At 48.5% G+C, this 22,090-nt stretch overlaps 2 protein-coding genes across 3 annotated transcripts in view; both read left to right on the top strand.

Moving 5' to 3' along the window:
• The window catches only part of LOC138609321 (uncharacterized), a 7,360-nt gene extending 1,941 nt beyond the window's left edge, over positions 1-5,419 (top strand). Inside the window, exons 2-5 of one of the 2 annotated variants that reach the window (XM_069681966.1) lie at positions 1,174-1,257; positions 1,380-1,573; positions 3,609-3,703; positions 4,001-5,419. In XM_069681966.1, the coding sequence (XP_069538067.1) occupies positions 1,174-1,257; positions 1,380-1,573; positions 3,609-3,683 (353 nt within the window). In that variant the 3' untranslated portion in view covers positions 3,684-3,703; positions 4,001-5,419. Of the gene's footprint in view, positions 1-1,173; positions 1,258-1,379; positions 1,574-3,608; positions 3,704-3,997 lie in introns of both variants that reach the window. The other variant, XM_069681965.1, reaches the window with a different exon arrangement.
• An 11,003-nt stretch (positions 5,420-16,422) lies between these two features.
• Positions 16,423-19,133, top strand: cart4 (cocaine- and amphetamine-regulated transcript 4). The gene is made up of 3 exons (XM_069681971.1): positions 16,423-16,566; positions 18,348-18,431; positions 19,026-19,133. Exons 1-3 carry the CDS (start codon positions 16,426-16,428, stop codon positions 19,131-19,133), a joined length of 333 nt encoding a protein of 110 aa, XP_069538072.1. The 5' UTR covers positions 16,423-16,425.
• The last annotated feature ends 2,957 nt before the right edge of the window (positions 19,134-22,090 follow it).

The raw sequence follows: 22,090 nt of genomic DNA, 5'->3' as shown, positions 1-22,090 counted from the left end.
CTCAGAACGCAACACTGCTTCATGTTTATCACACACAGCTCGAGGACGTCTCCTCTGCAGCACCAGTGTCCTGCTGGGAGCCCACCAGTTCAGCCAGTCTCGGTTTCTGCATCATGAACGTGTCACGTGTTTACCTCCTCTTCCCTCATGAGGTCTCCACACATCAGCGTGTCTGTAACTCTGAGAGGAAGCTTCTCACTGCAGGCTGAAAGTGTGACCGCGGCTCTGATGAAGCAGACAGAGGACAGTGACGGCACACAGACGAGCTGCTGTAGAAACACTCACATGTACAGATGTAATGTTAATATGATGAGCGAGCGCTCGGACACAGTTAGCCTGCAGGACGAGTCAGCGGAGAGGCCTCTGTCAACCTGAGGAACACAGTGACAGACTGATGATGTGAAACACAGACGACAACATAAACACTGAACCTGCTGCCAAACACACACACACACACACACACACACACACACACACACAGATGATGATGCTGAGGGAGGAGGAAGCAGATCTTCAGGGATCAGAGAGTTTCCCATCGGACTGTAACTGTGTGTGTGTGTGTGTGTGTGTGTGTGTGTGCGTGTGCGTGTGTGCGTGCGTGCGTGTGCGTGTGGGTTACTGTTTCTTTGCTTGTGGATGTTTTCAGCCCAACATGTTTTCTGCAGAACAACAATCACTCTGTTCAACGACCTGCTGAGGGGAGCTCTGAACACACCCAGACACACACACACACACACACACACACACACACAGATCATATTGAAGACAGATGGTGGAGGACAAACATGCAGAGGTGAATACCTTAGGAAACAGAAATAGCTCAACATGAGACACACCTTGTTAACGCCTCACATCACTTTCCCTCAGAGCACTGCAGGTCCAGGGTATGGTTAGCATAGCTTAGCACAAAGACTGAAAGCAGGAAACTGCTAGCTTAGCTCTATTTGTGTGTTACAGTTTAATTTTAACTCTGCGAGGAGGAAACTTATGCTAAGCTAACAGATAATATAATGTAGGTTTAGTACAGCCATGTTATTATCCACAGTGGGGAGAAGTTATGCTAACTTTAGCCTGCGAGCTACTTTTAATCTCTTAAAAACATCCACAGACAGACTTTGGTTGCTAGCCTGATTTCTCTGACTAACACGTTAGCTTGCTGTTGTCGTGTTTCAGCGTGTCAGGCTCAGTACTACGACTTCACGCCCGCTCCAGACTACGACCTGGACTACAACGCCACCTTCGAGTACAGCTTCTACAGTGAGTCACACAGCGAGCTGAACAACACGGAGTTCCTCTTTAGATGAAGCGATGTCTGCCTGGAACATCGTTTTATTTAACAGCAGGTTTAGAGATTTTACAGGTGTGCTTTTTGTTTCCAGGTAACACCAGCAACGAGGACCTGGACAAGTTCAGTGAAACCTTCATCGGCCCGGAGGATGGGGGGGAAGAAGAGGAGGACAAAGGAGGAAGGCAGGAGGAACAGGAAGTGACTTTTACCATGGCAACTACCAGAGGAACCACAGAGCAGGAGGAGTTTGATGTACGAAACGCTGCATCACTTCCTGTTTCTCTGGTAAGAATGATATGAGCTGTAGAGACCTGATGTACCGAGCGGCGTTAGTTTAACCAAAGTTTAACGACTAAACTAGTTTAACTTGGCTCGCAGCAGGCTTACTTAAACCTTAGTTAAGACAGGTTAAAGTTAAACCTCAGTACAAACACAGTTAAACCCAAGTTAAAGCAAAGTTTCAGTTAAACCTCATTTACTCACTGTTGTGTTTTAATGTTGTGTCTCTGTGTGTCTCTGTGTCTCTGTGTGTCTGTGTCTCTGTGTGTCTCTGTGTCTCTCTTTGTCTCTGTGTGTCTGTGTCTCTGTGTGTCTCTGTGTCTCTCTCTGTCTCTCTGTGTCTCTGTGTCTCTCTTTGTCTCTGTGTGTCTGTGTCTCTGTGTGTCTGTGTCTGTGTGTGTCTGTGTCTCTGTGTGTCTCTGTGTCTCTGTGTCTCTGTGTCTCTCTGTGTCTCTGTGTCTCTCTCTGTCTCTCTGTGTCTCTGTGTCTCTCTTTGTCTCTGTGTGTCTGTGTCTCTGTGTCTCTGTGTCTCTCTCTGTCTCTCTGTCTCTCTGTGTCTCTGTGTCTCTCTTTGTCTCTGTGTGTCTGTGTCTCTGTGTCTCTGTGTCTCTCTCTGTCTCTCTGTGTCTCTCTGTGTCTCTGTGTCTCTCTCTGTCTCTCTGTGTCTCTGTGTCTCTCTTTGTCTCTGTGTGTCTGTGTCTCTGTGTCTCTGTGTCTCTCTCTGTCTCTCTGTCTCTCTGTGTCTCTCTTTGTCTCTGTGTGTCTGTGTCTCTGTGTGTCTGTGTCTGTGTGTGTCTGTGTGTCTCTGTGTCTCTGTGTCTCTCTGTGTCTCTGTGTGTCTCTCTGTGTCTCTGTGTCTCTGTGTGTCTGTGTCTCTGTGTGTCTCTGTGTCTCTGTGTCTCTGTGTCTCTGTGTGTCTCTGTGTGTCTCTGTGTGTCTCTGTGTCTCTGTGTGTCTCTGTGTCTCTGTGTCTCTCTGTGTCTCTGTGTGTCTCTGTGTCTCTCTCTGTCTCTCTGTGTCTCTCTGTCTCTCTGTGTCTCTGTGTGTCTCTGTGTCTGTGTCTCTGTGTGTCTCTGTGTGTCTCTGTGTCTCTGTGTCTCTGTGTGTCTGTGTCTGTGTGTCTCTGTGTCTCTGTGTCTCTGTGTGTCTGTGTCTCTGTGTGTCTCTGTGTCTCTCTGTGTCTCTGTGTGTCTGTGTCTCTGTGTGTCTCTGTGTCTCTGTGTCTCTGTGTCTCTCTGTGTCTCTGTGTGTCTGTGTCTCTGTGTGTCTGTGTCTGTGTGTGTCTCTGTGTCTCTGTGTGTCTGTGTCTCTGTGTGTCTGTGTCTGTGTGTGTCTCTGTGTCTCTGTGTCTCTCTGTGTCTCTGTGTGTCTGTGTGTCTGTGTCTCTCTGTGTCTCTCTGTGTGTCTCTGTGTGTCTCTGTGTCTCTGTGTGTCTGTGTGTCTGTGTCTCTCTGTGTGTCTCTGTGTGTCTCTGTGTCTCTGTGTCTCTGTGTGTCTGTGTGTCTGTGTCTCTCTGTGTGTCTCTGTGTGTCTCTGTCTCTCTGTGTCTCTGTGTCTCTCTGTGTCTCTGTGTGTCTCTGTGTGTCTGTGTGTGTCTCTGTGTGTCTGTGTGTCTCTGTGTGTCTCTGTGTGTTTCTGTGTGTCTGTGTGTCTCTGTGTGTCTGTGTGTCTCTGTCTCTGTGTCTCTGTGTGTCTGTGTGTCTCTGTCTCTGTGTGTCTCTGTCTCTGTGTCTCTGTGTGTCTGTAGTCTGAGGATAGGACATGTTAAACAGACGGATGAACCTCAGTGTTCAGTTAAAGTCACAGCAGATGTTTCTGCTCTGAATAAAACCACAGAAGAAGAAAAGAGTTCACAAACTGGAACAAAAGCTTATTTTTCTTTGTGTTCGACCTTCAGGAGAAGACACATTCTTTAGATCATCTTTATTTATCGTGTTCAAGTAAAATACTCGATTCTGATTGGCTCGTACAAGTGGGCATGTAGGATACTCACCTGTGGCTGAACTCCCATGCTGTGTGACAATGTGTTCACTGTATGTAGGACATCTGGACGCTGCTATGGGCTGTGATGATCCTGATCAGCCTGAACACACAGCAGCTACAACACACACTATGAGGTCCACACACACTCAGCAGGTGAGACACACACACACACACACACACACACACACACACACACTCAGCAGGTGAGACACACACACACACACACACACACACACACACACACAGTCACTGTATTTCTGTGTCCTGCAGGAGGCGCTGCAGCCTCACAGGTCTCATCAGAGTGAGATTTAATGAATGACACACACACATGACACACATGACACACATGACACACACACACACACACACGTTGATTATTTCCAGTAAAATGAGTAAAATTTGAATGACGTTTGGTCTGACACGTCTCTCTCTTTTTCCTGTTTGCAGCAGATTCTGGATCAGTTCCTTCCTGCGTAGGCCACCTGATCTGAGGAGGGAGGGGTCGCAGTCTCCATTGTGACCTTTGACCTCTGCACAGTCTGACGCCTCCTGAAAGCGGCAAGGAGCCACAGTTTCCCTGCGTGTGGGCTTCCAGGTGGACCTCAGCCAATCACGACGCTTCTTCAGCACCCAGAGAGAGCTCTGTTTCCTCCACGTGGACTCACTTGTCACTGATTTTCACTGTTGTACTTTAATGTGAACCGAACGGGCCGAGAGCCTCTCTGACGGAGGCAGTTTGTTATTAGACATGGAGGTTCAGTAAAGACTAGACTGATGAGTCAGAGCATTCACACTTTCAGTATCTGACTCCTTCCACCTTTAATCAGAGGTGAACTTAAAACTTTCTTTAAATCAACAGTTTGGTTCTGTTTCTGTCAGTCTGACCTCAGATCAGCTGACGTCCTGTCTCTCGGCACACGTTTACCTTCTTCATCTTAAAACACAAAACTTTTACTGCATTATCACCGAACATCCACACGTCTCGTGTTAGAGACACTCAAACAACCTAGACTACCCAGAATTCATAGCAAAGTCATCCCAATGAAAGAATGATCTTTGTGCAAAGGATGAATGTAGACATTAATCTGAAGTGTGTGAAACAGCTCCTGTTCCAGCCTGACTGATGTTTGAACGCGTGCGTCACGTTCAGGTCGATGCAGCTCGTGAGAATCATTGAATCAGAGCTGAGATCGAAACTCTGTGACTTCCATCTTTACTGAAACATTAAAACATTTTGAATAAACTCATTTGTTTGTTATTTCAGATTAATAGCAAACAGGAAGTGCTCGCACGGTTTCGTCGTTGATTAACTTCCTGTTCCAGAAAACCACAGACAGGAAGTGCTGCAGTTTATTCTGAAAGTTTCAAAGCGCTTGTGTTTGTTAAGAGGACAACAGCGCCCCCTGCTGTCACACAGTCTGTTTTATGTTCAATGTACATGATGAAGAAACAGGTCAAAGTGAGCCACTCCTCCTCCTCCTCCTCTTCTTCTTTCCTCCTCCATCTTTGATCTCTTTCAACGCGAGCACTAACAACAAACAGCACTTTCACACGCTTTGTTCACTTTCTGTTTTAAATTGTTCTGTTTTAAAATGACCTGACCAACAAGCAGGAAGCATCTGTCCCGTCAAATTAAAAGTCTGATATCGTGTGCAGCAGAATGTTTATGATGACGAGTTTAAGCCCTGAAGACTGAAACTGTTTTAATGAAATCAGAGAAGAGAGATGTTTTAAAGTGTCACAGTTATTAGCAGAGATGATGTTTATCAGTAGAACGTCAGAACAGAACCTGCAGAACAATCTAGAACAGATTTAAATGCTTTGTTTGAACATTTGTTTGTATTTTTGTCAATAAAAGAGCCAAACAGCTTCCTGATGGTCATTTCAGCCTGCGCTTCACGTGTCTGAGCTTTCATTGGTTGGTTATAACTGAATCCCTGTCATGCAGTCCTTCCTGCTGTTCAGTGTTCAGCAGACAGAGGGCGACGCTGCAGCACAAACAACTTTAAATTGATTTTATTTTTGAGCTCAAATGTTAAAAAAAAACATCCAAACAGAAACAAAAAGTCACAGCTGATCATCACTTCCTGTCCACTCTGCATTTACAAAATAAAACTCTTCTATATTTTAATAGATATTCATTATAGAATTATTTATTATTTATTATTATATATTTATATTTAAAAAGTACTTCAGGTACTTCATGTGAGTATTTGTATTTCTGTCTCAGAGCTAAATATTGAACTTTGTACTGAGATGCGAGCTTCTCACAGGACAACCAATGACTGTAAACTCAACTAATAGACCATGATGCATTGCTGCATATTAAAGTAGATGGCGTTAAAATGAACCTTAAACATGTTTAGCAGTAAATCATAAACACGTAAATGCAGCTGTGACTGAACAGATATAATAGTGACACATTTGACTGCGACATCAGTACTTTTACTTTGATAGTCTGAGTGTATTTATCTGATTAAACTTGACCTGAAGTGCTGCTCATTATGTTTGTGGTGTGTTCAAGTGCTGCTGGGTGTGCTCGCGGTGTGTTCAAGTGCTGCTGGTTGTGCTCGCGGTGTGTTCAAGTGCTGCTCGTTGTGTTCGCAGTGTGTTTAAGTGCTGCTGGTTGTGCTTGCGGTGTGTTCAAGTGCTGCTCGTTGTGTTCGAGGTGTGTTCAAGTGCTGCTGGTTGTGCTCGCGGTGTGTTCAAGTGCTGCTCGTTGTGTTCGAGGTGTGTTCAAGCGCTGCTGGTTGTGTTCGAGGTGTGTTCAAGCGCTGCTGGTTGTGTTTGAGGTGTGTTCAAGCGCTGCTGGTTGTGTTCGAGGTGTGTTCAAGCGCTGCTGGTTGTGCTCGCGGTGTGTTCAAGTGCTGCTGGTTGTGCTAGCGGTGTGTTCAAGTGCTGCTGGTTGTGTTTGAGGTGTGTTCAAGTGCTGCTCGTTGTGTTCGAGGTGTGTTCAAGCGCTGCTGGTTGTGTTCGAGGTGTGTTCAAGCGCTGCTGGTTGTGTTCGAGGTGTGTTCAAGCGCTGCTGGTTGTGTTCGAGGTGTGTTCAAGCGCTGCTGGTTGTGCTCGCGGTGTGTTCAAGTGCTGCTGGTTGTGCTAGCGGTGTGTTCAAGTGCTGCTGGGTGTGCTCGCGGTGTGTTCAAGTGCTGCTCGTTGTGTTCGAGGTGTGTTTAAGTGCTGCTGGTTGTGCTCGCGGTGTGTTCAAGTGCTGCTCGTTGTGTTCGAGGTGTGTTCAAGTGCTGCTGGTTGTGCTCGCGGTGTGTTCAAGTGCTGCTGGTTGTGTTCGAGGTGTGTTCAAGCGCTGCTGGTTGTGCTCGCGGTGTGTTCAAGTGCTGCTGGTTGTGCTAGCGGTGTGTTCAAGTGCTGCTGGGTGTGCTCGCGGTGTGTTCAAGTGCTGCTCGTTGTGTTCGAGGTGTGTTTAAGTGCTGCTGGTTGTGCTCGCGGTGTGTTCAAGTGCTGCTCGTTGTGTTCGAGGTGTGTTCAAGTGCTGCTGGTTGTGCTCGCGGTGTGTTCAAGTGCTGCTGGTTGTGTTCGAGGTGTGTTCAAGCGCTGCTGGTTGTGTTCGAGGTGTGTTCAAGCGCTGCTGGTTGTGCTCGCGGTGTGTTCAAGTGCTGCTGGTTGTGCTAGCGGTGTGTTCAAGTGCTGCTGGTTGTGTTTGAGGTGTGTTCAAGAGCTGCTGGTTGTGTTCGAGGTGTGTTCAAGAGCTGCTGGTTGTGCTCGCGGTGTGTTCAAGCGCTGCTGGTTGTGTTCGCGATGTGTTCAAGCGCTGCTGGTTGTGTTCGCAGTGTGTTTAAGTGCTGCTGGTTGTGCTTGCGGTGTGTTCAAGTGCTGCTCGTTGTGTTCGAGGTGTGTTCAAGTGCTGCTGGTTGTGCTCGCGGTGTGTTCAAGTGCTGCTGGTTGTGTTCGCAGTGTGTTTAAGTGCTGCTGGTTGTGCTTGCGGTGTGTTCAAGTGCTGCTCGTTGTGTTCGAGGTGTGTTCAAGTGCTGCTGGTTGTGCTCGCGGTGTGTTCAAGTGCTGCTCGTTGTGTTCGAGGTGTGTTCAAGCGCTGCTGGTTGTGTTCGAGATGTGTTCAAGCGCTGCTGGTTGTGTTCGAGGTGTGTTCAAGCGCTGCTGGTTGTGTTCGAGGTGTGTTCAAGCGCTGCTGGTTGTGCTCGCGGTGTGTTCAAGTGCTGCTGGTTGTGCTAGCGGTGTGTTCAAGTGCTGCTGGTTGTGTTTGAGGTGTGTTCAAGAGCTGCTCGTTGTGTTCGAGGTGTGTTTAAGCGCTGCTGGTTGTGTTCGAGGTGTGTTCAAGCGCTGCTGGTTGTGTTCGAGGTGTGTTCAAGCGCTGCTGGTTGTGTTCGAGGTGTGTTCAAGCGCTGCTGGTTGTGCTCGCGGTGTGTTCAAGTGCTGCTGGTTGTGCTAGCGGTGTGTTCAAGTGCTGCTGGGTGTGCTCGCGGTGTGTTCAAGTGCTGCTCGTTGTGTTCGAGGTGTGTTCAAGTGCTGCTGGTTGTGCTCGCGGTGTGTTCAAGTGCTGCTCGTTGTGTTCGAGGTGTGTTCAAGTGCTGCTGGTTGTGCTCGCGGTGTGTTCAAGTGCTGCTGGTTGTGTTCGAGGTGTGTTCAAGCGCTGCTGGTTGTGTTCGAGGTGTGTTCAAGCGCTGCTGGTTGTGCTCGCGGTGTGTTCAAGTGCTGCTGGTTGTGCTAGCGGTGTGTTCAAGTGCTGCTGGTTGTGTTTGAGGTGTGTTCAAGAGCTGCTGGTTATGTTTGAGGTGTGTTCAAGAGCTGCTGGTTGTGCTCGCGGTGTGTTCAAGCCCTGCTGGTTGTGTTTGAGGTGTGTTCAAGAGCTGCTGGTTGTGCTCGCGGTGTGTTCAAGCCCTGCTGGTTGTGTTTGAGGTGTGTTCAAGAGCTGCTGGTTATGTTTGAGGTGTGTTCAAGAGCTGCTGGTTGTGCTCGCGGTGTGTTCAAGCCCTGCTGGTTGTGCTCGCGGTGTGTTCAAGAGCTGCTGGTTGTGCTAGCGGTGTGTTCAAGTGCTGCTGGTTGTGTTTGAGGTGTGTTCAAGAGCTGCTGGTTATGTTTGAGGTGTGTTCAAGAGCTGCTGGTTGTGCTAGCGATGTGTTCAAGAGCTGCTGGTTGTGTTCGAGGTGTGTTCAAGAGCTGCTGGTTGTGTTCGCGATGTGTTCAAGCGCTGCTGGTTGTGTTCGCAGTGTGTTTAAGTGCTGCTGGTTGTGCTTGCGGTGTGTTCAAGTGCTGCTCGTTGTGTTCGAGGTGTGTTCAAGTGCTGCTGGTTGTGCTCGCGGTGTGTTCAAGTGCTGCTCGTTGTGTTCGTGGTGTGTTCAAGCGCTGCTGGTTGTGTTCGAGGTGTGTTCAAGCGCTGCTGGTTGTGTTCGAGGTGTGTTCAAGCGCTGCTGGTTGTGTTCGAGGTGTGTTCAAGCGCTGCTGGTTGTGCTCGCGGTGTGTCAAGTGCTGCTGGTTGTGCTAGCGGTGTGTTCAAGTGCTGCTGGTTGTGTTTGAGGTGTGTTCAAGAGCTGCTCGTTGTGTTCGAGGTGTGTTTAAGCGCTGCTGGTTGTGTTCGAGGTGTGTTCGAGGTGTGTTCAAGCGCTGCTGGTTGTGTTCGAGGTGTGTTCAAGCGCTGCTGGTTGTGTTCGAGGTGTGTTCAAGCGCTGCTGGTTGTGCTCGCGGTGTGTTCAAGTGCTGCTGGTTGTGCTAGCGGTGTGTTCAAGCGCTGCTGGTTGTGTTCGAGGTGTGTTCAAGCGCTGCTGGTTGTGCTCGCGGTGTGTTCAAGTGCTGCTGGTTGTGCTAGCGGTGTGTTCAAGTGCTGCTGGGTTTGCTCGCGGTGTGTTCAAGTGCTGCTCGTTGTGTTCGAGGTGTGTTTAAGTGCTGCTGGTTGTGCTCGCGGTGTGTTCAAGTGCTGCTCGTTGTGTTCGAGGTGTGTTCAAGTGCTGCTGGTTGTGCTCGCGGTGTGTTCAAGTGCTGCTGGTTGTGTTCGAGGTGTGTTCAAGCGCTGCTGGTTGTGCTCGCGGTGTGTTCAAGTGCTGCTGGTTGTGCTAGCGGTGTGTTCAAGTGCTGCTGGGTGTGCTCGCGGTGTGTTCAAGTGCTGCTCGTTGTGTTCGAGGTGTGTTTAAGTGCTGCTGGTTGTGCTCGCGGTGTGTTCAAGTGCTGCTCGTTGTGTTCGAGGTGTGTTCAAGTGCTGCTGGTTGTGCTCGCGGTGTGTTCAAGTGCTGCTGGTTGTGTTCGAGGTGTGTTCAAGCGCTGCTGGTTGTGTTCGAGGTGTGTTCAAGCGCTGCTGGTTGTGTTCGAGGTGTGTTCAAGCGCTGCTGGTTGTGTTCGAGGTGTGTTCAAGCGCTGCTGGTTGTGCTCGCGGTGTGTCAAGTGCTGCTGGTTGTGCTAGCGGTGTGTTCAAGTGCTGCTGGTTGTGTTTGAGGTGTGTTCAAGAGCTGCTCGTTGTGTTCGAGGTGTGTTTAAGCGCTGCTGGTTGTGTTCGAGGTGTGTTCGAGGTGTGTTCAAGCGCTGCTGGTTGTGTTCGAGGTGTGTTCAAGCGCTGCTGGTTGTGTTCGAGGTGTGTTCAAGCGCTGCTGGTTGTGCTCGCGGTGTGTTCAAGTGCTGCTGGTTGTGCTAGCGGTGTGTTCAAGTGCTGCTGGGTGTGCTCGCGGTGTGTTCAAGTGCTGCTCGTTGTGTTCGAGGTGTGTTTAAGTGCTGCTGGTTGTGCTCGCGGTGTGTTCAAGTGCTGCTCGTTGTGTTCGAGGTGTGTTCAAGTGCTGCTGGTTGTGCTCGCGGTGTGTTCAAGTGCTGCTGGTTGTGTTCGAGGTGTGTTCAAGCGCTGCTGGTTGTGTTCGAGGTGTGTTCAAGCGCTGCTGGTTGTGCTCGCGGTGTGTTCAAGTGCTGCTGGTTGTGCTAGCGGTGTGTTCAAGTGCTGCTGGTTGTGTTTGAGGTGTGTTCAAGAGCTGCTGGTTATGTTTGAGGTGTGTTCAAGAGCTGCTGGTTGTGCTCGCGGTGTGTTCAAGCCCTGCTGGTTGTGTTTGAGGTGTGTTCAAGAGCTGCTGGTTGTGCTCGCGGTGTGTTCAAGCCCTGCTGGTTGTGTTTGAGGTGTGTTCAAGAGCTGCTGGTTGTGTTTGAGGTGTGTTCAAGAGCTGCTGGTTGTGCTCGCGGTGTGTTCAAGCCCTGCTGGTTGTGTTTGAGGTGTGTTCAAGAGCTGCTGGTTGTGCTCGCGGTGTGTTCAAGAGCTGCTGGTTGTGCTAGCGGTGTGTTCAAGTGCTGCTGGTTGTGTTTGAGGTGTGTTCAAGAGCTGCTGGTTATGTTTGAGGTGTGTTCAAGAGCTGCTGGTTGTGCTCGCGATGTGTTCAAGAGCTGCTGGTTGTGTTCGAGGTGTGTTCAAGAGCTGCTGGTTGTGCTCGCGGTGTGTTCAAGCGCTGCTGGTTGTGCTCGCGGTGTGTTCAAGCGCTGCTGGTTGTGCTCGCGATGTGTTCAAGCGCTGCTGGTTGTGCTCGCGGTGTGTTCAAGCGCTGCTGGTTGTGTTCGAGGTGTGTTCAAGAGCTGCTGGTTGTGCTCGCGGTGTGTTCAAGCGCTGCTGGTTGTGTTTGTGCATAAACTCCGGAGGAATGTGTCTTGTACTGATGATCACATGTGATGTGTGAACACATTTATTGTTTATTTTATGATAAAAACTTCGACATGAAAAGAAAATGTTTGAAATATGAGAAAATAAAAACAAAGAAGAAATAAAGACGAAGCACAGAAACGTTCTCAGCTGTTTGAACATGTAAAAAGTTTGACCCCTGTGTGTCTGCAGGAGGCCTCAGGGCTCTGATTGGTTTGATTTCCGGTGTGTGTGTGTGTGTGTGTGTGTTTGTGTGTGTCAGAGTTTTGATGGTAATTGAAGATGTCAGTTAATAAAGATGAATGCCGTCATTGTCACCGACTCACAGCGAGTGATGACTGGACGCCTCAGGCTCCTCGTTTATTTCAGTCCAGGAGGAAACTGCACGACACCGAGCCTGAGACCGGACAACCAGCAACCTGAACACATTCACCAGATTCAGCTCCTCATGGTGTTTATTTCAGCTGGACAGAGACAGGAGCTTCATCGTGTTGACGGCAATGAGGATAAAAAGCATCAGTCTTTAGTCTGACCCTCTCCTCATGATGCTGAGATCCAACATGGCCGCCCTGCAGAGCCTGAACACCACAACAGATCTCTGGACGGACCTAAACTCAACTGTTGAATCAACGACTGAGTTAGAAAACATCTTTGAAGCCTGCGGATATAAAAACTGTAGGACAGAGATGGTAACTCAAACTCCCAAGATGCATTTCACTGACAAACATCCAATCACAGAGCTTCTCATTTGACCATTTGCAATAATAAGAATCAGCACACTGATGTCAAACATATCAAAGCTGTTCAAATCAGTTGACTTCAAAGTTATGGCGCCAAGGGCTCATGGGAAATGTAGTTGGCCAGTTAGAGACAGAGAAGAGCTCCAGTGCAGCCCACAGGACCACTCACCGAAACAGCACCTGTACAGACATTAGGTAGCACGTCCTCACACAGGTGTGAACTGACAACACACTGAACTGTCAGATTTAAGAACCACAAGAACTAAACTGAGGTTTAAAACCATCGTTAGAAAGGTCGTGTTTTACGTTAGAATAAGTAGGATGTTTACGTTATGTAGTTACAGTCAGACGCAGGAAATGTTATGTATGTTCGTTCACACAGGACTCAAACTGTCCTGAGTGAACGTTGATTCATCACCTCCACCTCCATCACACCTGGCTTTATACCAACTCGCCCGATTCCACCTGCAGTCATAACAATGGCCACTAGAGGTCGCCGGCTTGTCACCAACATACAAACCCCGCTGCTCGTCATCAGCTGTCTCACAGACGACCTGTTCAGGTGTGTTTTTCAGTCTTTAGCTTCAGCGATGCGACACAGTTCTAAAGGTTCAGTTCAGTCAAATCCTTGAAGGTTGTTGGATTACTGGGAAAATGGGTGGAGCTTAAGACTGTTCCACCTACAGCTCACCTGTGATGTCAGGATCAGAGAGTAAGAGTTCGTAAGACATCCCATGAAGATGTTTTAACAAACACTGCTAGCTAACCCTGCTAACACAGCATGCTAACATACATGAGCTAACTACAGTTTAGTTTCAGCTAAATGACCAAACTGGAACAAACAGTTCAGGTAAGTTACACCTCACTGACCCCGACACCAACAACTGTCAGAACAGACGGTGTAATCTGTTCTGGCGCCCCCTGCAGGCTGCCCAGCTGATTACAGGCTACTGTGAAGCTCAGAGGATGAAAGGTGTGTTTGATGTGAGAGTTTAAACCTGTTTGAGTTTCATGACTTCAGTCTGTGACCTTCAGTCCAACTCTCTGTGAGCCGCAGATAACACAGAGACACACAGACCTCATACACACCTACACACACCTCTCACACTCACCTGCACACACTCCTTTGAAGGGTTTTCTTCAATATTCAGCAGAAGGAACAGATGAATAAAGGCAGGAGCAGCAGACGTGTTAAAGGGCGTGATGTCGTCCAGAGGAGGAAACACACGTGTTATCAGATCATGTGGTTAAAGCACCACGACATGGAGGTACGTTAGTCACACCTGACACTGACTCAGGGTGACTATACACATGTATCTCACGTGTTGGTGTGGAACCTGAGGTCAGTGTTCATCTTTAAACATGGCCTCCTGTGACTCCGAGCTGACGGACGTTTCCTGGGATCATTTTTCTCCTGAAGGTCACTGAGACGCTTCTTCTTCTGTGGTGTTTCTGAATAAACAGAGTGTGTGTGATGTCAGCTCCAGCCTCGACTGTCCGCTCTCTCTGACCAGACATTAATCTTCCTGCTGTGCACACAGAGCTGAGCCGCAGATCTGCTGATTCAAACATGAGAATAAAACCAGAGAGTGAGAGACTGTCTAAAAACCATACACTGTATAAAAAGATGGCCGACATGACAGCTCCCTCAGAGGGAAGCCAAACCCTCTCTGTCGCCCCCTGCTGCCTGGCTGCAGTATAGGTCATAAAGCCCGCCTCCTCCATGTTAACAGATGGGACATGAGTCAAACTATAAAATCTAAATACACGTCACATACATTTTTCTCAAACATGGTTTCTGTCATTATAGTTAGTTCTTATCCTGCTGATTTATGTCCACGTGTTCATTTTTCTGACAAGTTAATTTTTAATTAGTTATTTGATGCTGTCAAAATGATGATTGACAGCTCTGTTGACCAATCCGGCTCCTGCAGCCGATCAGTTCCGGGTGAGCAGAGCGGGGGACGATCCGCGAGAGGAGACGTAACTAAAACAATCACTACAGTCATTGAAGTTTCCATACCCGTGAACTTTGACCTCAGACCAACACAAGAAGCTGTTCTGCTGTTAAACACGCCAGCGTGTGGGATCCTTGCTGTTCTTTCAGTAAGTTAAGTGTGTGTTTGGGTTAGCGGAAGTGGCTACGGCCGCTTCACCCGCCGATCTCTACTGCGCAGACTCTGGCTCCGTATGACGTCACCATCGCAAGATGGCAGCGCCTATCACAGGGCTGTTTTGGCATCAATGTCGTAAAATAGGAGCAGATGACTCGTCGTCCATCTATATATACAGTCATTGGTTTAAACGTGCAGAAGAAGAAACACGATCAGCTGAAGGCAGAATGATCACACTGTATTCTCTTGTCTGTCCTCGATGAGGATCAGATGATGCAAATAAAAGACGATGAGAGAAGCAGGTCGATTAAACATGAAAGTGTTTCTACGTCGACCTTTTTAAAGACTCTTCTTTATATCAACACCTGAGAGAACTGTCTTCATGCGTCCTGAGCTCACAGACGTGTCCTCTCTGTCTCAGGGACATGTCGTGCTTTCATTCTACCTGACAGACGTGCAGGTGCTGCTGGTCGCTCTGCAGCCGCTCAGTCTGACATTTAGCCGGTAATGAGAGTTGAGATGAAAGCAGCAGAGACTGAACGAGTCGACGTGTCCGAGTCGCAGGTCGCCTCACGATGCAAATCAGACGAAGGAAAGGGCACAAACAGTTTCCTCCTGCGTCACTATCAAACACCTTCCTGATCTGAGGTCAGAGCTCCGCCCAGGGGGATGATGGGAGATTTCTCAACAAACAACAACAAGTGAATCCCTCAGCTCCTGACCTCTGACCTCTGATAGGAGGCAGCTGTAGTTTAATCAGCAGGTGGAGACAGACGCTGTAATGAACAGGTGAGTAATTAGAGCGAGCTCCATGTCATCCACCTGCTCCTCTGTGCAGGCGAACGACTGAGCGTCCACCTGAGCACGTATCAGGGAGCATTCAAAAGTACCTGTTTGATTGACAGGTCGACTCCAGAGAGAAGAAGAGCTGCAGGAGACACATCAACACGGACGTTACCACCGACACACAAAACAACCACAAAGAGACAAACACACACACACACACACACACACACACACACACAGACACAAACACACAGACACACACACACACACACACACACACACACACACACACACACACACACACACACAGAGACACACACACACACACACACACAGACACAAACACACACACACACACAGACACAAACACAGACACACACACACACACACACACAGACACACACACACACACACACACACACAGAGACACACACACACACACACACACAGACACAAACACACAGACACACACACACACACACACACACACACACACACACACACACACACACACACACACACACAGAGACACACACACACACACACACACACAGACACAGACACACACACACACACACACACACGGACACAGAGACACACACACAGACACACACACACACACACACACACACACACGGACACACAGACACACACACACACACACACACACACACACACACACACACACACACACACACACACACACACAGGCACACACACGGACACAGACACACACACAGACACACACACACACACACACAGACACAGACACACACACACACACACACACAGAGACACACACACACACACACACACACACACACACACACACACACAGAGACACACACACACACACACACACACACACACACAGAGACACACACACACACACACACACACACACACACACACACACAGACACAGACACACACACACACACACACACAGAGACACACACACACACACACACACACACACACACACACACACACAGAGACACACACACACACACACACACACACACACACAGAGACACACACACACACACACACACACACACACACACACACAGAGACACACACACACACACACACACACACACACACACACACACACACACACACACAGAGACACACACACACACACACACACACACACACACACACAGAGACACTAAACGAGTGTCCATCATCAGAGATCATTATAGAGAAGACCTGTCGTTCTCTCTGCTCCTCTGAGGTCTGACCTTAAGCTGTGAGTCACTGTGACCTTTGACCTCCGTACAACAACACACAGGTGTGCAGGGAGGTGTCATGTAAGCACCCAGCATCGACCTGTTTAATATTAACACACAGCGGCATCATCAATCAGCTTATCTGTCGCGCTGAATACATGAATACCGTGTGAGAGTCATCAGGAGGAGGAGGAGGCGCGTATAAATACAGGAGGAGAGGAGGAGGACGACGAAGAGGAACACAGCAGGAGAGAGAAGAAGAAGCTGCTGGAGAGACAGAGACACCAAAGAAGAAGAAGAACCTCACATCTGTGTCCTGTTCGCTCTCATCTAATTGTGAGTTTAACAGAACTTCATTCAAATTTCTGCGCGTTTAGTGATGCTTCCAAAATATATCACTTCCTGTTCTCACATTTTTTAGGTTTTTGGCGATGGAGAGCGTGCGAGCCGTGGTCTACCTGTCTGTCTGTCTGTCTGTGATGACATCACTCTGTCAGGGTCAGAGGTCAGCTGACAACCGCCTGCCGTCTGCGCCTGACGAGCCGTTTATGGGACTCACAACCAAGGACCTGGTGAGTCATCTGTCCTCATACAGGATCTCTGTTTTAAATGAATTCACAGGCTTTGTTCTGGTTTGTTTTATCTTGTTACTGGAAGGTTAGGGGTTAAATCATGAGTCATAAAGAGATCAAAACAAACTCATTGTTAAAGGTGAAATATTAAAACGTTCACATCATTGTTCATGTTGGAAGAGAATTCATTGTTGTCACTGTCTAAAGGATTCATCCAGAACTAAAACATAAATGACGTCACCGATAATTAAAGGGACGATTCTTAAGGGTCGGCTGATTTTCACCCTCCTGTCGTGCTTCTGTCTGCTTCTCATGTGGAGCTCGCTGAGCGACACCTCCTCAGTCCAGGACGCCGCCTCTGAAGTCTGCAGTGTTTAGTTGAAAAAAACAAAAACCCTAAAATGTAATCATGTGTTCTGTGAGGCGCCTTGAAACGCCGCTCGTGTTTTCCCTCTCAGACATTCCACATTCACGCCTGAGTCCTGTCTCGTTCAGAATCCTCAGGTGTGAATGTCGACTGCAGACCACCGGAATATTCTCCTCGTATTTCAGACTCTGTCCCGCTCCGAGCCGTCGCCTGCAGCAGTATTTCACTCCAGCGTCTCTCGCTGGGCCGTTCCTTTCAGAGGGAGGGGCGCAATGCATGCTGGGTGTTGTAGGGACGTAGAATGGACGAAACCACGAGCTGTTTGTACGACTTTCTCCACAGCTCTGGTGCCAATTTCAAATATTATTGCTTCTACTGATTACAGAGAACACCAGCTGTGACTGCTCCTTTAATGTTAAGATTTAGAGTTATAATAAAGTTTAAAGCTGCAGCTAGTGAAGCCGATCAGATGTAGTAAAGATTAAACTGTACCTGATACCAGATTAGTTCAAGTTAAACATTAACTGATGAATGAATTAAAGGGGTTTAACTGATAAATCAAAGCTAATGATTAGCTTATTAACAGCTAATTTAGCGTTAACACTCAGACTGTGAGATGGTCGTGTTAGAATACGTTTTCGACTGAGACGTGAAGCGGATCAAACGATAAGATGTTTCAATCAGCTGCCAAAGGTCATTAAAGGTCATTAAAGGTCATTAAAGGTCGCTGCAGTCTCACTGTCATCGAACTCTGAACCACACTGTTTAAAAAGTTCATCAAACAGCACTGTTGTTGCTCCTGTGTCCTGTGAGCTTAAATCAGTGTTTTTCTGAATGGAGTCTGGTGTGTGTGCAGAGAGCGATGTAACGTCTGTGTGTGGTTAAAACAATCATCTTCCTCTGTAACAAAAAGGTCTATCTCTGTAGGGATCCTTTCTGTCATGTTGTCACACACTTAGAAGAACAATCTGAGCCTGTCAGTGGAAACAACAAGAACTTTTAGTGGACGACCTTTGACCCATCAAGGATTATGTTGCAGCCATTACAGCCTGTTTCACTGCTGCGGGATGAACACATCTACTGGAGACATTCACACCTGTTTGTACCTGTGAGTCGTTTAGTGATCAGATATTGAAGGAATCCACAGACATGCAGCAGTAAAGGTAAATCAGTACATTTTGTTGTTCCTGTATGAAGAACTGGTTCTTCCCACTTTAACTCCACAGTAACAAACAGCTCTGACCTGCTCAGAGAGGGTTTGTATGAAGCTGCGGCTCTAACGGACGACCTCTAAAACTGTCTGGAGCTACGTACGAGTCATGAAGAGCCCAGAACAAAGATCAAGTATCATTTTGTTTTGATGCATTAGAAAAGTTGTGTGTGTGTGTGTGTGTGTGTGTGTGTGTGTGTGCAGGCTGAAGCTCTGCAGGGTTTCCTGGATGAAGCTGACAGCAGCGTCGGTCTCTCTGTGGAGAAGAAAGCCAGCGTCATCCCTCGGGTGAGAACATGACTGACAGCTGTCAATCACACACCTCATCTGATGTTATTTTTACCTTTAAGTTGAGCCTCTTGTTTCCTGTGTGAGCATGTGCCGTAGTCCTCTTAACAAGTGTTAAATAACAGGACCATAATGCACAACAGATAAAAACACTGAAGCTCTGCAGCAGCGCGTGAAAGCAGCCTGATCATCCACCTGCACAGGGACAGGTGTGTGATTGGTTCGTCCTCACACCTTTCATACAAACATGCAGCGCACAGCGATCACACAGGAACAAACAGAATGACACCAGAGGACTGTATGATGACATCGATGAAATCAATAAAATGTTAGAAATCAATAAAAGTGAAATAAGACAAAATAACAGGAAGTGCAGATAAAAACAGACACAGGGGATAAACACCGCCTCGGACGTCCTCTCTTCTTCTCCTGTCACAGTTACTGTGGCCACTAGGGGGCGCTGTCTCACCGTGGTCACACACGGTGGCAGCATTTGTTGCACAGACGTGTTCACAGGATTCAGCATGTTGGTTGTGAAGTGACAAAAACTTTCCTGTCTGTCTGCCTGTCTGTCTGTCTGCCTGTCTGCCTCAGTGTGACGTGGGCGAGCGCTGTGCGATGAAACATGGACCACGGATCGGTCGACTGTGCGACTGTCTGCGAGGAACGGCCTGCAACACCTTCTTCCTGCGCTGCTACTAAACACACACACACACACACACACACCTGGGACTTCTACACTTGTGAGGACAACAGCCCCATATCAGCCTGAGCCGAAGCCCTGAGAGGATCTGCCCTCACAAACACAGAAGTGCACCGGAACACACACACCTGTCTCACCTGGCTGTCTCTGCATGTTTCTGTCTTTGTTTTCAGGTTCAGTGTCCGTCTCTCAGATTCATTTATTTTTGTTAAATAAAGATTCTTCATGAAGCTGCTCGACTCCTGACTCACTCTTTGTCCTGAGTTCAGTCAGGCAGTGCTACGCTACAACCCAGAGCCTGCAGTTCCTCTGGTGTCCACTTGAGGCTGTCTCCAGCAGTGAGTCAGTCCCCATAGAGCCCCATGTTAAACTTTACAGCAGAAATAAACATGTTTACAGCCTGGTACAAAAAACAGTTTGGGTCTCTATAGCTCATTTCTCTCTTCATGACAACTGTACGGGGAGAATCTTTATACAGCTCACCTGTTTACATTATATTAAGGCTTACAGTGACGCAGCATTAGGGGCGTGGCCTCTTTGAGTGACAGGTGTACAGGGAGAATCTTTATACAGCTCACCTGTTTACATTATATTAAGGCTTAAAGTGATGCAGCATTAGGGGCGTGGCCTCTTTGAGTGACAGGTGTACAGGGAGAATCTTTATACAGCTCACCTGTTTATACGTGTCGGCCTGCGATGGCAGTCAGGATGTTGTTACTTTGTTCATCTCGTTTGAGGTCGCCATGTTCCAGCAGCTCTCGGAGCTTCTTTACTTCCAATCATAAAACTGAACAGCTCCAGTCAGCGACCATCACATTCCCATCCTGTTGGAAACTTGGTAGCTAATTAGCTCGTTAGCCAGATAATAAATCAGCAACATACATCAGACAGTTGGCTAAGTGCTCTAAAAAACACGATGACATCAGAATTCATCAGAAGTCAGAATTCATTCAAATATTCAGTTTAAACAACAAACCAATGGCAGGGATGTAAAGTATAAAGCACCGGGCGCTCGTAAAGTTCACTGTCGCCTCGGCCCGTTGTCCTGTTCAGTAACTGTTCAGATCGAACTGAGTTTGTACGATCACTTCCTGTCAGAGTTTTCTGTAACACAGGGTCTAAAAATACCTCGCTGAGGAGAGACGGACATAAACACACAGAAACACAAGATCCCCGTCAATCATCCTGCATCGATCACTCCTCCCTGATTAGACCCCCAGAGAGGCTGATCGGCCCCGAGGCCTCGTCACACTCCTCAGCACTAAAACAGAACCCACAGACAGAGCACGCCACGGCTGCTCATCAACCGCAGCTGCAGATGGACGGCTCACCCAGACACACCCACAGACACACTGAGACGTCACATTCACATGTTCATCATCAGTCACTGTCAGGACAGATACATGCAGCTCAGCACGGTGCTTCACACGGAACTGGGGCGAATAGCTGGTCAGTTGGACGGACGGCCGGACGGACTTTATTGATCCCAAACTGTGAAACTGTGGCGTCACAGCAGCAGGTTATCAAAGCAACGACAGCACGGGAGAAAATAAACACACAGTGAAAAAACCCAAACACTAGAAGAAGGAAAAGAGGAGAAACATCCAGGAGGTCTAACATCTCAAATATAAACGACATAAAGAAATGTAAACAAACATTACAGGGAGGTGGAGGTGTTCATGGACCATACGGTCTTTATGTTAATGTGCAGATACACTGATGAAGTGGTACTAAATGTTCCACATGAATCATGTCCAAGTTTAGCAGGAGCAGAACAAAGAGCAGTTTGAGTGAGACACAGACATCAGGGTGAGTTCCCTGCTCCACAGAGCTGAGCTGCAGAGTTATTCCCTTGGGCAGGAGAGACTTCCTGTATCTGTCCTTGTGACAGCGGAGCTGCACCAGTCTGTTGGAGAAGGTGCTCCTCTGTGTGTCCAGCAGGTGGTGCAGAGGGTGCTCAGAGTTCTCCATGATGGTTGACAGTTTGTTCAGTGTCCTCCTCTCTGCCAGCTCAGTGACAGAGTCCAGTTTGCAGCCGATGACGGAGCCGGCCTTCTTAATCAGCTTGTTGAGTCTGTTCACATCTCCGGCTCCGATGCTGCTTCCCCAGCAGACCACAGCAAAGCACAGTGCACTGCCACAACAGACTGATGATCTCCAACATCTCGCTGCACACGTTGAAGGACCTCGGCTTCCTCAGGAGTCTGCTCATCCCCTTCTTGTACACAGCGTCGGTGTTGGCCTTCCAGTTTAGTCTGTTGTCAATGTTGACGCCCAGGTACATGTACACCTCCACTGTGGTCACATCCTGTCCCAGAATACACAGCGGTGGTGAAGCCGTCCTCTTCCTCCTGAAGTCGATCACCATCTCCCTGGTGTTGGTCACGTTCAGAAGCAGGTGATTTCTTCATGTCCACCAGTGCAGCCGGTCCCCTCCAGATGTGAGTGAGCGCGCTGCAGCAGGTAGATGATGGCATCGTCCACCCCCAGGTGTGGCTGGTCAGCAAACTGCAGAAGCTCCAGAGATGATTTCACCTGCGGTCTGAGCTGAGACGAGACCAGCCTCTCCAGCACCTTCATCACATGTGATGTCAGAGCCACTGGTCGATAGTCTTTGAGGTCAGATGGGGTCGTCTTCCCCAGCACAGGTTTCTCTCCTGGTTCAGACTCAGGTTGAACAGGTGTTGCAGGATCGAGGACAGCTGGCTGGCACACGGTCTTCAGAACCCTTGGGCTGATACTGTCAGCACCTGGAGCCGTGCCTGGATGGAGTCTCTCCAGCCGTCCCTGGGGGGGCTGGGGCGTTCAGAAATGTGGGCTCAGGGTCCAAAGACAGCAGGGGGGGTTGAGGGAGGGAGGGTGATGGTGGTGTCTGTGGTGGAGGAGGCAGCTGCTGGCTGTGAACTAAACCGGTTGAAGATCAGGTGTAGCTCCTTGGCCCTCTCCAGGCGGCCTG

This window comes from Semicossyphus pulcher, unplaced genomic scaffold, assembly GCF_022749685.1.
Source record: "Semicossyphus pulcher isolate SPU_LCO1_2020_fin unplaced genomic scaffold, fSemPul1.0.p SCAF_5, whole genome shotgun sequence".
In the NCBI taxonomy this organism is placed as follows: domain Eukaryota; kingdom Metazoa; phylum Chordata; class Actinopteri; order Labriformes; family Labridae; genus Semicossyphus; species Semicossyphus pulcher.
This window is presented reverse-complemented; position numbering and strand designations above follow the sequence as displayed.

Excerpts from the sequence above, each read along its gene's own strand:
- cart4 (XM_069681971.1), top strand. The coding sequence starts at position 16,426 with ATGGAGAGCGTGCGAGCCGTGGTCTACCTGTCTGTCTGTCTGTCTGTG. Across the intron at positions 16,567-18,347 it reads GACTCACAACCAAGGACCTG|GCTGAAGCTCTGCAGGGTTT; the intron begins GTGAGTCATCTG and ends GTGTGTGTGCAG. Across the intron at positions 18,432-19,025 it reads AAGCCAGCGTCATCCCTCGG|TGTGACGTGGGCGAGCGCTG; the intron begins GTGAGAACATGA and ends TGTCTGCCTCAG.